Raw genomic sequence first — 19,290 nt, forward strand, 5'->3', positions numbered from 1 at the left:
TTTTTCATAAATGGCTTTTATGATATTGAGGTATATACCCTCTATCCCTATACTCTGAAGAGTTTTGATCAAGAAAGGATGCTGTATTTTATCAAATGCTTTTTCTGCATCTATTGAGAGGATCATACAGTTCTTGTTCTTTCTTTTATTAATGTATTGTATCACATTGATTGATTTGCGGATGTTGAACCAACCTTGCAACCCAAGACAGAAGAAAGAGAAATTAAGGAGTCGATCCCATTGACAATTGCACCCAAAACCATAAGATACCTAGGAATAAATCTAACCAAAGAGGCAAAGGATCTGTACTCAGAAAACTATAAATACTCATGAAAGAAATTGAGGAAGACACAAAGAAATGAAAAAACGTTCCATGCTCATGGATTGGAAGAACAAATATTGTGAAGATGTCAATGCTACCTAGAGCAATCTACACATTCAATGCAATCTCTATCAAAATACCATCTTTTTTCAAAGAAATGGAACAAATAATCCTATGGAACCAGAAAAGACCCCGAATAGCCAGAGGAATGTTGAAAAAGAAAAGTAAAGCTGGTGGCATCACAATTCCAGAGTTCAAGCTCTATTGCAAAGCTGTCATCATCAAGACAGTATGGTACTGGCACAAAAACAGACACATAGATCAATGGAACAGAATAGAGAGCCCAGAAATGGACCCTCAACTCTATGTTCAACTAATCTTTGACAAAGCAGGAAAGAATGTCCAATGGAAAAAAGACAGTCTCTTCAACAAATGGTGTTGGGAAAATTGGACAGCCACATGCAGAAGAATGAAACTGGACCATTTCCTTACACCACACACAAAAATAGACTCCAAATGGTTGAAAGACCTAAATGTGAGACAGGAGTCCATCAAAATCCTAAAGGAGAACACAGGCAGCAACCTCTTTGACCTCAGCCGCAGCAACTCCTTCCTAGAAACATCGCCAAAGGCAAGGGAAGCAAGGGCAAAAATGAACTATTGGGACTTCATCAAAAATAAAAAGCTTTTGCACAGCAAAAGAAACAGTCAACAAAACAAAGAGGCAACCAACAGAATGGGAGAAGATATTTGCAAATTACATATCAGATAAAGGGCTAGTACCCAAAAACTATAAAGAACTTATCAAACTTATCAAACTCAAAGAACAAGTAATCCAATCAAGAAATGGGCAGAAGACATGAACAGACGTTTTTCCAAAGAAGACATCCAAATGGCCAACAGACACATGAAAAAGTGCTCAACATTGCTCAGCATCAGGGAAATCCAAATCAAAACCTCAATGAGATACCATCTCACACCAGTCAGAATGGCTAAAATTAACAAGTCAGGAAATGACAGATTTTGACGGGGATGCGGAGAAAGGGGAACCCTCCTACACTGTTGGTGGGAATGCAAGCTGGTGCAGCCACTCTGGAAAACAGTATGGAGGTTCCTCAAAAAGATGAAAATAGAGCTACCCTACGACCCAGCAATTGCACTACTGGGTATGTACCCCAAAGATACAAAACTAGGGATCCGAAGGGGTACGGGCACCCCGATGTTTATAGCAGCAATGTCCACAATAGCCAAACTATGGAAAGAGCCAAGATGTCCATCGACAGATGAATGGATAAAGAAGATGTTGTGTATATATACAATGGAATATTATGCAGCCATCAAACGGAATGAAATCTTGCCATTTGCAATGACATGGATGGAGCTGGAAGGTATTATGCTGAGCAAAATAAGTCAATCAGAGAAAGACATGTATCATATGATCTCACTGATATGAGGAATTCTTAATCTCAGGAAACAAACTGAGGGTTGCTGGAGAGGTGGGGAGTGGGAGGCATGGGGTTGCTGGGTGATAGACATTGGGGAGGGTATGTGCTATGGAGAGTGCTGTGAATTGTGTAAGACTGTTGAATCACAGACCTGTACTTCTGAAACAAATAATACATTATATGTTAAAAAAAAGAAGATAGTAGGAAGGGAAAAATAAAGGGGGGAAAATTGGAGGGGGAGATGAACCATGAGAGACTATGGACTCTGAGAAACAAACGGAGGGTTCTAGAAGGGAGGGGGGTAGGGGGATGTGTTAGCCTGGTGATGGGTATTAAAGAGGGCATGTATTGAATGGAGCACTGGATGTTATACACAAACAATGAATCATGGAACACTACATAAAAAACTCATGATGTAATGTATGGTGATTAACATAATAAAATAAAAAAAACACAAAGACTATAAAAAATGGTAAAGAAAGGCACTATATAATGATAAAGAGATGAATATGGCTAAAAGATATAATATTTATAAATATATATGCACAACATAGAAGCACCAAAACTATCAAGCAGATATTAGCAGATCTAAAGGGAGAAATTGAAAGCAATACAATAATGGTAGAAGACTTTAACACCCCCACTTATATCGATGGATAGATCATCCTTACAGAAATCAATAAGGAAATATCAGCCTTAAACAACACATTATACCAGATGGGCTTAATAGATATATATATTCAAAAGCAGCAAAATACACATTCTTCTCAAATACACATGGAACATTTTCTAAGATAGATCATATGTTAGGCCACAAAACAAGTCTCAGTAAGTTCAAGAAGACTGAAATCATATCAAGCATCTTCTTTGACCACAATGGTATGAAACTAGAAATAAATTACAATAATAAAACTGGAGTAATCAGAAAAACATGGAGATTAAGCAACATGCTACTGAACTACCAAAGGGTCATCAAAGAAACCAAAGGATAAATTAAAAAAAAAAAAAAAACCCCCCACACACACACAAAAACTAGTGATGTACTGTATGGTGACTAACGTAACATAATAAAAAAAAATTATAATTAAAAATAAATAAAAATAAACTAGAGACAAACAAAAATACAAATATGACATACCAAGATCTATGGGATAGAGCAAAAGTTGTTCTAAGAGGAAAGTACATGGGAATACAGGCCTATTTCAAGAAAAAAGAAAAATCACAAATAAATAATTTAACTTTATATCTAAAAGAACTAGGAAAAAAGAACAAAGGCCAAAGTTAGTAGAAGAAAAGAATATAATAAAGATCAGAGTAAATATAAATGAAATAGAGATTAAAAGGACAATTAAAAAAGATCAATAAAATTAAGAGCTGGTTCTTTGTAAAGATAAAATATTGACAAACCTTTAGCTAGATTCACCAAGAAAAAAAGACAGGAGGCTCAAATAAATAAAATCAGAAATGAACCAGAAGTTACAATTGATAACATAAAAATATGAAGGATCTAAGAGACTAAGAAAATTATACACCAACAAATTGGACAACCTAGAATAAATGGATAAATTTCTAGGAACACACAATTTCCAAGACTAAATCAGGAAGAAATAGAAAATCTGAATAGACCAATTACTAGTAAGGAGATTAAATCAATAATTAAAAAAAAATTACACCTAAAGAAACTACAAAAAGGAGAACAAATTTCATTTTTATAAACAATAAAAACATATGATCATCTCAATAGATGCAGGAAAAACATTCAATAAAATTCAACATACATTTATAATAAAAACTCTCAACAAAGTGGGTATAATAAACATAATAAAAATAATAAAGGCCATATATAACAAACCCACAACTAACATCATACTCAACAGTGAAAAGCTAAAAGCTTTTCCTCTAAGATCAGGAAAAAGACAAGGATGCCCACTCTTGCCACTGTTTTTCAACATAGTATAAGAAGTCCTAGCAATTAGGGCAATTAGGCAAGGAAAAGGAATAAAAAGCATCCAAATTAAAAACAAAAAACTAGGAGCTTCCAGGTTGGTGAACACACTGGCAGTGTGGGGAGAGTGGTGTGCCTGGAGGGTGCATGGAAGCTCCTTGCTTCTTTCTGGAGAGAGAGATTGAGAGAGTGAGAGGACACGACCAGAGGATGAGAGAGGGGCAGAGGGAGAGGGAGGGAGAGAATCTCAAGCAGGCTCCACAATCAGCATGGAGACATTCGCAGGGCTCCGCCTCACCAAACCCATGAGGTCATGACCTGAGCTGAAATCAAGAGTCCAACACTTAACTGACTGAGCCACCCAGGTGCCCCTCCCACATCCTTTTATAACTAAGCAATGAATGAGAATTCCTGTTCATATCCTTGCCAGCAATTTGTGTTATCAAGTGTTTTGGATTTCAACCAATCTAAATGTTTTATATGGAGTTGGGAAAAGATGGCAGAGGAGTAGGGGACCCTATTCCAACCGGTCCCTGGAATTGAGCTGGATATCTACCAGACCACTCTGAACACCCATGAAATCAGCGGAGATAATAAGAAGATATATCTGGATCTCTACAAAGAGAACATCACAAGTGGTTGGTTATAAAGCGGGGAGCCATGATTCCGTGGGCACATATCCGAAGATAAACAGAAGGGGGAGGGAGCTGCCATAAGCATTGGTGCCAGGAAGGTGAAATAACACAGGAGCACAAAATTCTCCCACGCTGGGGACAGAGCACAGACTCGCAGACCAGTGGCGATGGGGAAAGGACATTAGGGCAGCCCCCTGGAATAAAACCTAGAGCAGCGGGACCAGGCGTGCGAACTGAGGGTGGCTGGCAGTTTTAGAAGCACAAAGGGCAGATTTGTGTCCCAACCTGGAGACGAGGACTGGAGCTCTGCTGAGAGGCGCACAACCCAGGACGCTGCAGTTTATAGCAGCACAGACAGGAACGGAGATAGTGTGGCCTGGAGAGCTCACTGAAGGACAGACTGCAATCTCGCTGCCCTGAGGCAGAGGGTTAGAAGTGGTCTCTTCTGCTCTGAAGAGACATCAGGAAAAGCTGCCAGAGAACAAAAGCCCCCAAAAACTGGTTTTCACTGAGCCCATCCCCCCCCCCAGGGGCAGGGCAACTCTGCCCAAACAGGGTTGCCTGAGTAACAGCAGTGCAGGCCCCTCCCCCAGAAGACAGGCTGGGAGAACAAGAGGCCAGCAACCCTAAGGTCCCTATAAAACAGGTGCATCTTGTTTGGGTTGTGGTCAATAATTTGGACTCTGTACATTCCCTCAACAACCCGTCAACAGAATGACTAGGAGGAGGAACTCCCAAAATAGGAAAGACTCAGAGATTATGATTTATGCCACAGATTTACAAATGGATTCAGATATAACCGAGATGTCGGAACTGGACTTCAGGGTAGCATTTATGAAGACAATAGCTAGAATGGAGAAATCAATTAAAGGCAACATAGAGTCTCTAAGAGCAGAAATGAAAGCTGAACTGGCAGAACTTAAAAATGCTATCAATGAGATCCAATCTAATCTAGATACTCTAACGGCTAGGGTAAACGAGGCAGAAGAACGAATTAGTGATCCAGAAGACTAATTGATAGAAAAGAAGGAAAAAGAGGAGGCTTGGGAAAAACAGCTCAAAACCCATGAAAGCAGAATTAGAGACATAAGTGACGCCATGAAATGTTCCAATGTCAGAATTATTGGGATCCCTGAGGGGGTGGAGAGAGAGAGAGGACTAGAAGATATATTTGAGCAAATCGTAGCTGAGAACTTCCCTAATCTGGGGATGAAACAAACATTCGTGTCCTAGAGGCAGATAAGGCCCCTCCCAAGATCAAAGAAAACAGACCAACGCCCCGGCATGTAATAGTAAAACTTGCAAATCTTAGAACCAAGGAAACCATCTTAATGGCAGTTAGGGGGAAGAGATTCCTTACGTGCAGGGGGAGGAACATCAGAATGACATCAGACCTATCCACAGAGACGTGGTAAGCCAGACAGTGCTGGCAAGACATATTCAGCTTACTAAATGAGAACATGCAGCCAAGAATACTTTATCCAGCAAGGCTGTCATTTAGAATGGATGGAGAGATGCAGAGCTTCCAAGACCGGCAGAAACTGAAAGAATATGTGACCACTAAGCTGGCCCTGCAAGAAATATTAAGGGCGGGAGGGGCGGGTTCTCTAAAAGGAGAAAGACCCCAAGAGTGATACAGAACAGAAATTTACAGAGACAATCTATAGAAACAAGGACTCCACAGGCAACATGATGATCATAAATTCATAGCTTTCAATAATCACGCTCAACATGAATGGCCTAAATGCCCCCATAAAATGGCACAGGGTTGCAGATTGGATAAAAAGACAGGACCCATCCATTATGTTGTCTACAAGAGGCTCATTTTGAATCTAAAGATACATCCAGACTGAAAGTGAAGGGATGGAGATCCATCTTCCATGCCAACAGACCTCAAAAGAAAGCTGGGATAGCAATTCTTATATCAGACAAATTAGATTTTAAGCTAAAGACTGTAGTTAGAGAAACAGAAGGACACTATATTATTCTAAAGGGGTCTATCCAACAAGAAGATCTAACAATTGTAAATATCTAAGCCCCCAACATGGGAGCAGCCAACTACATAAGCCAACTATTAACCAAAATAAAGGGTCATATTGATAATAATACAGTAATTGTAGGAGACCTCAATACTCCACTCTCAGCAATAGACAGATCATCTAAGCAGTGAAATAACAAAGGAACAAGAGCTTTAATGACACACTGGACCAGATGGACCTCATAGATATATCTGTATATACAGAACATTCCACCCTAAAACAACAGAATACTCATTCTTCTCGAGCACACAAAGAACTTTCTCCAGAATAGACCACATAATGGGTCACAAATCAGTTTTCAACCAGTACCAAAAGATTGAGATTATTCCCTGCATATTCTCAGATCATAATGCTTTAAAGCTGGAACTCAATCACAAGAAAAAATCTGGAAGAAATTCAAACAGTTGGAAGCTAAAGACCACTCTGCTCAAGAATGTTTGGGTCAACCAGGAAATCAAAGAAGAACTTAAAACAATTCATGGAAACCAATGAGAATGAAGACACATCGGCCCAAAACCTATGGGATACTGCAAAGGCAGTCCTAAGGGGGAAATACAGAGCCATCCAAGCCTCACTCAAAAAAAAAAAAAAATAGAAAAATCCCAAATTCACCAACTAGAGAACTAGAGAAAAAGCAACAAACAATGCCTAAGCCATGCATTAGAAGAGAAATAATTAAGATTAGAGCAGAGATCAATGAATTAGAAACCAGAAACACAGTAGATCAGATCAATGAAACTAGAAGCTGGTTCTTTGAAAGAATTAATAAGATCGATAAACCACTGGCCAGACTTATCCAAAAGAAAAGAGAAAGGACCCAAATTAATAAAATTATGAATGGAAGGGGAGAGATCACGACTAACACCAAGGAAATAGAAACAATTATTAGACATTATTATCAACAACAATATGCCAATAAATTAAGCAACCTGGAAGAAATGGATGCCTTCCTGGAAACCTATAAACTACCAAGACTGAAACAGGAAGAAATTGACAACCCGAATAGGCCAATAACTAGTAACAAGATTGAAGCAGTGATCAAAAAACCTCCCAAAAAACAGGAGTCCAGTGCCTGATGGATTCCCTGGGGAATTCAACAAACATTCAAAGAAGAAATAATACCTATTCTCCTGAGCTGTTTCAAAAAATAGAAACAGAAGGAAAGTTTCCAGACTCATTCTATGAGGCCAACATTACCTTAATCCCCAAACCAGGCAAAGACCCCATCAAAAAGGAGAATTTCAGACTGATAACCCTGATGAATATGGATTCCAAAATTCTCAACAAAATCCTAGCTAATAGGATCCAACAATATGTTAAAAGGATCATCCACCATGACCAAGTGGGATTTATCCCCAGGATGCAAGGGTCGTTCAACATTGGCAAATCAATGAATGTGATAGAACACAGTGATAAGAGGAGAGAGAAGAACCACATGGTCCTCTCAATTGATGCAGAAAAAGCATTTGACAAAATACAACATCCTTTCCTGATTAAAACTCTTCAGAGTATAGGGATAGAGGGAACATTCCTCAATTTCATAAAATCCATCTATGAAAAACCCACAATGAGTATCATCCTCAATGGGGAAAAGCTGAAAGCCCTTCCCTTATGATCAGGAACACGTCAAGGATGCCCACTCTCACCACTATTGTTCAACATAGTACTAGAAGTCCTAGCAACAGCAATCAGACAACAAAAAGAAATGAAAGGTATTCAAATTGGCAAAGAAGAAGTCAAACTCTCTCTCTTTGCAGATGACATGATACTTTATGTGGAAAACCCAAAAGACTCCAATTCAGTAATGTGGCAGGATACAAAATCAATGCACAGAAATCAGTTGCATTCTTATACACTAACAATGCAACTGTAGAAAGAGAAATTAGAGAAACGATTTCATTTACAATAGCACCAAAAACCATAAGATACCTCGGAATAAACCTAACCAAAGAGGTTAAAGATCTATACTCTAGGAACTACAGAACACTCATGAAAGAAACTGAAGAAGACACAAAAAGATGGAAAAACATTCCATGCTCATGGATCAGAAGAATAAACATTGTTAAAATGTCTATGTTGCCCAGAGCAATCTATACCTTCAATGCCATCCCCATCAAAATTCCAATGACATTTTTCAAAGTGCTGGAACAAACAATCCTAAAATTTGTATGGAATCAGAAAAGACCCCGAATCGCCAAGGACATGTTGAAAAAGAAAAACAAAGCTGGGGACATCACGCTGCCTGATTTCAACCTATATTACAAAGCCGTGATCACAAAGACAGCATGGTACTGGCACAAAAACAGACACATAGACCAATGGAACAGAATAGAGAGCCGAGATACGGACCCTCAACTCTACGGTCAAATAATCTTCGACAAAGCAGGAAAAAATATGCAATGGAAAAAAGACAGTCTCTTCAATAAATGGTGCTGGGAAAATTGGACAGCTATATACAGAAGAATGAAACTCAACCATTCTCTAACATCATACACAAAGATAAACTCAAAATGGATGAAAGACCTCAATGTGAGACAGGAATCCATCAAAACCCTAGAAGAGAACATAGGCAGTAACCTCTTCGACATCAGCCACAGCAACTGCTTTCAAGATAAATCTCCAAAGGCAAGTGAAACAAAAGCAAAAATGAACTTTTGGGACTTCATCAAGATAAAGAGCTTCTGCACAGCAAAGGAAACAGTCAACAAAACAAAGAGGCAACCCACAGAATGGGAGAAAATATTTGCAAATGACACTACAAAGAGCTGATATCCAAGATCTATAAAGAATTTCTCAAACTCAACACCCAAAAAACAAATAATCAATTCAAAAAATGGGCAGAAGACATGAACAGACACTTCTCAAAAGAAGACATACAAATGGCTAACAGACACATGAAAAAATGTTCATCATCATTAGCCATCAGGGAAATTCAAATCAAAACCACAGTGAGATATCACCTTACACCAGTTAGAATGGCAAAAATTGACAAGGCAAGAAACAACAAATGTTGGAGAGGTTGTGGAGAAAGGGGAACCCTCTTACACTGTTGGTGGGAATGCAAGTTGGTACAGCCACTTTGGAAAACAGTGTGGAGGTGCCTCAAAAAATTAAAAATAGAGGTACCCTATGACCCAGCAATTGCACCACTGGGTATTTACCCCAAAGACACAGATATAGTGAAAAGAAGGGCCATATGCACCCCAATGTTCATAGCAGCAATGTCCGCAATAGCCAAACTGTGGAAAGAGCCAAGATATCCTTCAACAGACAAATTGATAAAGAAGATGTGGTTCATATATACAACGGAATATTACTCAGCCATCAGAAAGGATGAATACCCAACTTTTACATCAACATGGATGGGACTGGAGGAGATTATGCTAAGCGAAATAAGCAGAGAAAATCAATTATCATATGGTTTCACTTATTTGTGGAGCATAAGGAATATCATGGAGAACATTAGGAGAAGAAAGGGAAAAATGAAGGGGGGGAATTGGAGGGGGAGAGAAACCATGAGAGCCTATGGATTCTGAGAAATGAACTGAGGGTTTTAGAGGGGAGCGGGTGAGGGGAATGGGTGAGCCCGGTGATGGGTATTATGGATGGCACGTATTGCATGGAGTACTGGGTGCTATATGAAAACAATGAATCATGGACCACTACATCAAAAACTAATGAAGTACTGTATGGTGACTAACATAACATAATAAAATTAAATTAAATTTTAAAAAATGAAGAACTAAAACTGTCACTATTTGCAGACCACATGATACTATATATCGAAAACCCTAAAAACTCAATAAATAAAACTGATAGAATAAATGAATTCAGTAAAGTTGTAGGATACAAAATCAATACACAGAAATATGTGGCATTCTACACACTAACAACAAACTATCAGTAAAAGAAATTAAGAAAACTTAATTGCACTTACAGTTGCATCAATCAGAATCAAATGCCCAGAAAAAAAATCTAACCAAGGAAGTAAAAGACCTGTACACTGAGAACTATTAAGACTCTGATGAAATAAACTGAAGACATAAGTAAATGAAAAGATACTCTGTGCAAATGAATTGGAAGAATCAATACTGTTAAAATGTCCATACTACCCAAAGCGATCTATAAATTAAATATAATTCCTATCAAAATTTCAATGACATATTTCACAGAACTGGAACAAATAATTCTAAAACTTACATGGTACCACAAAAGATACTATATAGCTAGAGGTATCTTGAGAAAGAAGAACAAAGCTGGAGGTATCATATTCCCTTATTTCAAACTATATTACAAAGCTATAGTAACCAAAACAGTATGGTACTGACACACCAAAAAAAATAGAAGGATAGGTTGATAAAACAGAACTGAGAGCCCAGTAATAGACCCACGCATATATGGACAATTGATTTATGACAAAAGAGCCAAGAACATACAATGGAAAATGGATAGTCTTTTTCAATAAATGGTGCCGGGAGAACCGGTGAGCTACATGCAAAAGAATGAATGTGGACCACTTTATTACACCATACACAAAAATTAACTGGATTAAAGTCTTGAATGTAAGACCTGAAACCATAACACTCCTAGAAGAAGATGTAAGTAGTAAGCTCTTTGATATCAATCTTAAAAATGGTTTTGTGAGTCACACTCCAAAGGCAAGGGAAACAAAAAACAAAAATAAGTAAATGGGACTACATCAAACTAAAAATGTTTTGCACAGCAAAGGAAACCATCATCAAGACAAAAAGACCATCTACGGAATGGGAGAAGATATTTGCAAATCATACACATCCAATAAAGGGTTAATATTCAAAATATATAAATAACTAATACAACTCAAGAACAAAGAACAAACAACCCAATTAAAAAATGGGCAGAAGGTCTGGGGAGACACTTGTCCAAAGAAGACAAACAGGTGGCCAATGGGTACATGAAAAGATGTTCAGGATCACTGATGTTTAGGGAAACACAAATCAAAACCACAATGAGATATCACCTCATACCTATTAAAATGGCTATTATCAAAAAGACAAGAAATCATAAGTGTTGGAGAGAATGCAGAGAAAAGGGAACGCTCGTACGCTGTTAGTGAGAATGTAAATTGATGTAGTCACAATGGAAAACATATGGGTATTCCTCATAAAAGTAAGAATAAAACTACCATATGATCCAGTTACTCCACTACTGGGTTTTTATCCAAAAAATATGAAAACACTAATTTGAAAAGATATACACATCCCTGTGTTCATTACAGCATTATTTACAATAGCCAAAAAACTGAAACAAGCTAAATGTTCACCAGTGGATGAATGGATAAAGTTGATCCATTAAAAAAAGAATAAAATTTGCCATTTACAATATGGGTATTATGCTAGTGGAATAAATCAGAAGACAAATACATATAATTTCACTCATATGTAGAATCTAAGAAACAAAACAAACAAACTCATAGGTACAGAGAACAGACTGGTGGTTACCAGAGAGAAGGGGGTGTGGGGTTGGGAGAAAGGGCTGAAGGGGGCCAATCATAGGATGATGGATGATAACTGGATTTTTGGGGGTGATCACTTTGCAGTATATAAGATATCAAATTATACTGTATACCTGAAACACATAATTTAAAAAATACATTAAAAAAGAATATTCAGAAAATAAAAATGTGATCTTGGAAACTTTTAAAAAAAATATAGAAGAAAAGGAGGGACACCTGGGTGGCTCACTCGATTAAGCATCAGACTCTTGGTTTCGGCTCAGGTCATGATCTCATGGATCATGAGATTGAGCCTCACGTTGAGCTCCATGCTCAGTGGGGAATCTGAGATTCTCTCCCTCTGCCCTCCCCTAACTTATGCACACACGTGAGTGCATGCGTGTGGGCTCTCTATGTCTCAAATAAATAAGTCTTTAAAAACAATTATACAGGGGCACCTGGGTGCCTCAGTCAGTTAAGCATCTGCCTTCAGCTCAGGTCATGATCTCCGGGTCCTGGGATCAAGCCCAGCATCAGGCTCCCTGTTCAGCGGGGAATCTGCTTTTCTCTCTCTGTGTGTCCCTCTGCCCCACCCCTGCTCATTCTCTTTCTCTCTCTCAACTAAATAAGTAAAATCTTTTTTTTTAATTTCAAAAAATTAAAAAAAAAACAATTATAGAAGAATGGAAATGAAGAAGAGGGGTAGAAAGATAAAAACTTAAAAATCACTGAGATAGTAGAACCAAAAGAAAAAGTAGAAAATGGAGAAGAGGGAAGAAAAATTAAGAGTCAACCCAGGAATTCCAATAATACAGGTTTTTCAAAGAGTAAAGAGCAAAAATAGAATAGAGAATATTAACAAAGAAATAACTCAGAAAATTACCCCAGAACTGAAAGGCATGAATTTCCAGATTGAACAAGCCTTCTGCATGTCCAGCATAATGGATTTTAAAAAGACAGATACCAAGACATATCATTGTAAGAATTTGGAAAATAGATTTTTTTTTTCTGCAAAAGGAAAATCTTAAAAACTCCTATGGGGTTAAAAAAACAGGTCATACAAGAAGGCCTGGTTATCACAATGACATTGAACTTCTCAACAATACTGGAAACTAAAACATAAAAATGGAACAAAAACTTCAAACTTTTGGGAAAAGAAATTATTTCTCTTTTTAATCCTAAATTCAGTCAAGCCATGAGTCATGTGTGAGGGTAGAAAAAAAAAAGAGTACTTTCAATCATGCAAGTTTTCCAAAACTACCTCCCATGCATCCTTTATTGGGAAAATTACTTGTAAAGGATATGTTCCACCAAAAAATAGAACAAGAAATTAGAAAATATAAGGTCCAGAAAATGGGGCATTTAAAGGAAGAGAGGGATGAAAGGAATCCTCAGGATGACAGTAAAGAAGATACTAATGCAATAGCTGGAAGATTTCTACTTGTGGTACAGTTGAAGATGACTTAAGGACAGATATTGAGAAAATAAAGAAGCCAGACAAATAGCACAAGAGAAAACAAAAAGATGAATAAGAGCCCCAATGTCATTAGAATATGAATAATAATAGTATAATCATACCAATATAAATACTGAATATTAATCTAGCAAAATTTATCACTTGGGAGGATGGAAAGTATGTCTGTGTTTGTTGGAATGGTGGTGAAACAAAGCTAGTCTTTACCACTACAGATAATGCATGAGAATAAAATCAAGAGGTAGCATCATAACCATGCTATTTAGAGGTTTGAAGGTAAAAAACTAAAAGAAACAGCTAGAAGAATTAAAATTTGTTGTCTCTGAGAAAAGGGGACGGGCAGAAAATAAGCTCCACACCAACATATTTTCATAGCGATGAATGTGTCTCCACTCAGCGAAAATGAATTGTGTTTCTCACTCTTCTTGTATAGGTGAAGTTCAAGACCCAGACTATGAAGAGTGCGTGCCTTGTGAAGCAGGATGTCTGGGGTGCAGCTTGGGTATGCCACTTTTCTTTGCTCCTTAAAGAGTTGACAAAGCTTTGTTTTCTTTTTTCCCCACACCTCTTAATTGTTTCAGCAGGAATGTTGTCATTGTTATAACAGTGTCACCATCCATACCCATCAAGTAGGCTCACTCCCATGAAAACAGGGTCATGGTGAGAGATGCTCCCTTTTAAGGCAAAGGAGGGGTCACTCATCTTCATGAAACCCAAGTTTAGGAAAGGACAGGCATCTTTTCCTCTGGTTGTTAGCAATCTGGCAGGGGATCCCTTCAGCAACCAGGTTTCCAGTTGCATAGGATGTGGCCTCTCCTTGGCTTCTCAAGATCACAAATAAAGAGATGAACCATTGGTGGGAGAAAGAAACTCAAGCAAAGAAATGCCTAATTAATCTAACTCATTTGGCATGTGATTCACAAACCCCCAAGTTTAGGGATTTTCCTTTGCAGAAATGACTCCGTTGGTTGAAGCCTAAGACAACCCTTTGAGAAGAAAGCAATGTGGTGACTGAGTTGAAATCCCCACCATACAATGAATAGTCCTTGTCAGTCTTCCATCTAATTCTCTAATTCAAATCACTGACCCCTTTCTCCCCATGCATGCCTGGTTTTCCTGTGGAGAGGAGACAGACAGTGTGTTACACACAGAACCATTGGATTGGATGTAAAATGAAATATAGGAGGCCACCAAATTCCAGGAATGTATCTTAATGTAAATTTAGTCAAGATATTGAAAATAATTAACGTTTGGGTCTGTAGATCTTTGGAAGGAACCCCAACCTAAATTAAAGATTGATGGAGTAATTTCTATTCCTGAAGTTTCTCTATGATTGGTTAACTCCTCCTTCTAAAACTTTAATGTGCACACAAATCCCATGGGGGATTTGTTAAAATGCAAATTCTGATTCATAGGTCTGGGTAGGGCCTGAGAATTACATTTCTAATAAGCTGCCTGGTAAAGCCAAGGCTTCATCAAACACTCATGAGGTTGCAAGGGGTCAGGCTGTGCCAGGATTAAGTAGACTTTTTATTGGCTTTACCTAATGGATTTCCTTGAATTCTTAAATATTATACATGAATTATAATTTATCTGATGGCTGTAACGGATTCTCTCTGCCCTAAATGGAAATGATGTATTTTCTATAATATCTATAACTACAAAACAGAGGTTTTAGGAACCTGAATACCATTCTCCCATTACTTTCCACTATGAAATAGGGCATGTATACTGGAAAATAAAATCTAATAATGAAATCACACTTAGGAAGGGGTTAACATTTAGGGTAAGAGATTTAAGGGTAAAATGCTAATTTTCTGGGAAACAAAAATAGACCTAAATAGGAGCAATAAAAGTACTAAAATTGAGGGGCGCCTGGGTGGCTCAGTTGGTTAAGCGACTGCCTTCGGCTCAGGTCATGATCCTGGAGTCCCGGGATCGAGTCCCGCATCGGGCTCCCTGCTCGGCGGGGAGCCTGCTTCTCCCTCTGGCCCTCCCCCCCTCTCATGTGCTCTCTGTCTCTCTCATTCTCTCTGTCTCAAATAAATAACTAAAATCTTAAAAAAAAAAAAAAAGTACTAAAATTGAAAAGATAAGCAAATTCCAGTGTATCTTCTGAAGTGACAAGAGGTGTTCTTGCAGAGAGCAAGAATAAATGTCCTGACTATCTTGATTTCACATTTTGCCTATTTCAAACTATATTTGCCCATTAGATTTCATATTCCAGCTAATTTTTGTGGTCTCCTTTTGCACCTTTGCTATTATTGTATGTTGTGTGACCATGTTAGCATCTTTGTGTATCACAGAGAGGGGTGTGATTGTGTGTGTGTGTGTGTGTGAGTGTTTGTGTGTGTGCCTGCCTGTCTGGAAAATCCCAAAACCTGGAAACAGTGACAACCATGATCAATAGGTATCTACATTGTGCCCACCCTTCCCTTAGCTGATCTAGCTACAGAGGAGACCAAGTGTAGCCACTGGGAAATAAAATCCATATCAGACATAGGCCATTTGGGAACTCAAAATCCAAAAGAATCAACTTGCAAAAAGAGCTAAATTAGAAAGTTTGGTTCACTCTGCAAAGTGCTACTGAAATATTTAGTTCATTTACTCATTTAAGAAAATTTAATGGTCTACAATGTGTTGAGTGCTCACTGGGGCACTGGGAATTCAGAGTTGATATGGTTGTGATCCCACTATAAGGCCCTCTCTGGCTGTTACAAGTAACATACCTGAAACTAAATCTTTACAAGGCAACCTGCAAGAATAGAGAGAGGTGCAAGGTTCAGTGGGATCACAGGAGAGTGACTAGAACATTCTAAATGCTGCTAAATTCTCATTTTAAATTAGAAAGTTTCTCTTATTTTATAAAGTCTCTACACCTTGGACCTTGTGTATTTTTATGTTGCCCTGGCTGAACTCAATTATCACTTTATTTCTTGCGTCTTTGTTGATCTTTGCACTTGAGTTAAATCTCTCTTCTTGCTTCCCCTTGTTGTAGGCCAGCAATAATACTTTTTACAGCTCATCTGTGTAATATTTGGTGCATACATATCTTTCTGCCTGGACACTAAACTCCTTAGAATAAGCTCTATGACTTATATACTGTGCTACCAAAAGAATTAGCAGCAGGCCTAGGATGTAATAAATGTACAATAAATTTATCATGTATAATGTTTGTTGAACTGAATTTGAGAGTTGCCAAAACTTAAAGTGGAGATGCATGGCTCAGGATATCCAGGGATCTGGATATGATGTTTCCTCTATTCAAACTTTGTTTATGGGCCAAGAAGGGGAAATAAATCATATGATACAGAAATAAATAATTTTTCATAAAATATTAGAACTATAAGGGAGATTTGAAGGGGACATGGTTTATCAAATTTCTTAATTTTAAGATACAAATATAAATTTTAAAAGATATGAATAATTTACCATACATTTTCCCAAGATTCTTCTTGTGAGAAGGGACATCATCCTTTAGAAAGAAAGAGCTCCATTTTCTTCCATTTTAGTAATGTAAATTCATCTTTGAACCTGAGCTAGACAATCTCTAGAAGAGTTGCAGAGAAGTGAAATCAGTTGCTCTGAGACATTTTTTTCTGCACCATGTAATGATTAATTGTTGAAAATGGTAGAATTTTTTTCTGAGTTTTTTATTCCTTTCCAGATATTTAGTGCAACTATAGATTAAGATTTTTTATACCCAATATAAAAGAACTCAAATTCCAGATTGACCCTGATCTTGTCTAGTTCCTGGATGGAGTTATTTATTATTCCAAGGGAAGCTTGCCAGAAAGAGAAGAGAAAAGGAAACATGATCAAAAGTGGCTGTTGTATTTTGAGGAAAATATTGAATTTGCTATTCTAGGATGAACCAAGGGTGTTTTTATTATTATGGGGTTAGATTTCTCTTCTTTTTTTTATTGAGATATAATTGACATAGAGAATTACATTAGTTTCAGGTGTACAAATAATGATTCAAAATTTATATACATTGTGCAGTCATCACCACAATAAGTCTAGTTAATAGCTGTCACCTTAGAGTTACAGACTTTTCTTTCTTGTGATGAGAACTTTTACAATCTACTGTCTTAGCAACTCTCAAATATACAATGCACTATTATTAACTATAGTCATCATGCTGCACATTACATCCCCAGGATTTATTTATTTTATAAGTAGAAGTTTGTACCTTTTGACTTCCTTCACCCTCTGCCTCTGGCAACCACCAATCTGTTCTCTCTTAAATTTCTCTTCTTTATTAGGCTGAAAACAAACAGAGAGCATTTTATATAATACCACCTTGTTTCAAGATGATTGGATGCGAAATTCTTTGTCTTTCTAGCTAGTATCTTGAATGGAAATTTTAAGATAAATCAAAGTTTTCTAAATTATATTTCTACATTAATTGAGAGAATAAGTAAATGGAGTCATTTTTACTTAATGTCTTGAGGTACGTTTTTTGTTTTATTTAGGGGCTATAGTAGTAGGTATGATACCTGATTATAACCTAAGATTTGGGGCCCATACTTACAACCCCTGACTTACTAATTGATTTTAATCAAATTGCTAAGATCTATTTACTTCCTTACCTTGTCCATAAAATAGATGTCAATGTGCCTTTATTTTGGCTTAGAAGTAGGTGATAAAAATCCCTTAATTTTTGCCCATTTAAATGGCTTTAGTCCCTACTCTTGGGGAAAAATATACACAAATTTAAAATTTTTAAGTACTTGCAATAAACAAACAAAAAAAAACTGATCCAAAAACAGAAGAGGAAGGAAAGCTCCCAAATTCATTCTATGAGACCAGCATTACCCTGATACCCAAACCAGACAAGACACTACAAAAAACAAAAGAAGAAAACTACAGGCCATTATCCCTAATGCACATAGCTACAAAAGTCCTCAACAAAGTTGCAGCAAACTGAACTCAACAATATTTTTGAAGGATCATGTGGGATTTATTCTGAGGATGCAAGAATAGTTCAATATTCATAAATCAATCGACTTGATAATCACATTAACAAAGTAAAAGATTAAAAAACATATGGTCATCTCAAAAGATACAGAAAAAGTATAAGACAAAATTCAACATCCATTCATGATAAAAACTCTCAACAGAATGGGTTTAGAGGGAACATACCTCAAGATAATAAAGGCCATATATGAAAAACCCACAGCTAATATCATACTCAATGGTGAAAACTGGAAGCTTTCCCTCTAAAATCAAGAACAAGACAAGAGTGTCCACTCATCACTTTTCTTCAACATAGTACTGGAAATCCTAGCCACAGCAATCAGACAAGAAAAAAGAAATAAAAGGTATCCAAATCAGAAATGAAGAAGTAAAACTGTCACTATTTGCAGATGACATGATAGTATATATACAAAACTCTAAAGACTCCACCAAAAAATCTGATAGAATAAATGAATTCAGTAAAGTTGTAGGATATAAAATCAATATATAGAAATCTGTTGCATTTTTATATACTAATAACAAAGTAGCAGAAAGATAATTTAAGAAAACAATCTAATTTACAACTGCATCAAAAAATAAAATACCTAGGCTGCCTGGGTGGCTCAGTTGGTTAAGCAACTGCCTTCGGCTCAGGTCATGATGCTGGAGTCCTGGGGTCGAGTCCCGCATCAGGCTGTCTGCTCAGCAGGGAGTCTGCTTCTCCCTGTGACTCTCCCCCCTCTCATGTGCTCTCTCTCTCTCTCTCTCATTCGCTCTCTCAAATAAATAAAATCTTTAAAAAATTTAAAAAATGAAATAAAATACCTAGGAATAAATTTAACCAAATAGGTGAAAGACCTATACTCTGAAAACTATAAGACAGTGATGAAAGAAACTGAAGATAACAGAAATAAATGGAAAGATATTCCATGCTCATGGACTGGAAAAATTAATGTTGCTAAAATGTCCATACTACACAAAATAATCTATAGATTCAG

General features: G+C 37.3%; 1 protein-coding gene across 2 annotated transcripts in view; it reads left to right on the top strand.

Annotated features, from left to right (window-relative positions):
• PCSK5 (proprotein convertase subtilisin/kexin type 5) overlaps positions 1–19,290 on the top strand; it is a 463,530-nt gene that overhangs the window by 363,992 nt on the left and 80,248 nt on the right. For both annotated transcript variants that reach the window (XM_044920816.1, XM_021689363.1), the window contains exon 24: positions 13,767–13,835. In XM_044920816.1, coding sequence (XP_044776751.1) covers positions 13,767–13,835 — 69 coding nt within the window. The remainder of the gene's footprint in view (positions 1–13,766; positions 13,836–19,290) is intronic.

The sequence above is a fragment of the Neomonachus schauinslandi genome, chromosome 13 (genome assembly GCF_002201575.2).
Source record: "Neomonachus schauinslandi chromosome 13, ASM220157v2, whole genome shotgun sequence".
NCBI classification, from domain to species: Eukaryota; Metazoa; Chordata; class Mammalia; order Carnivora; family Phocidae; genus Neomonachus; species Neomonachus schauinslandi.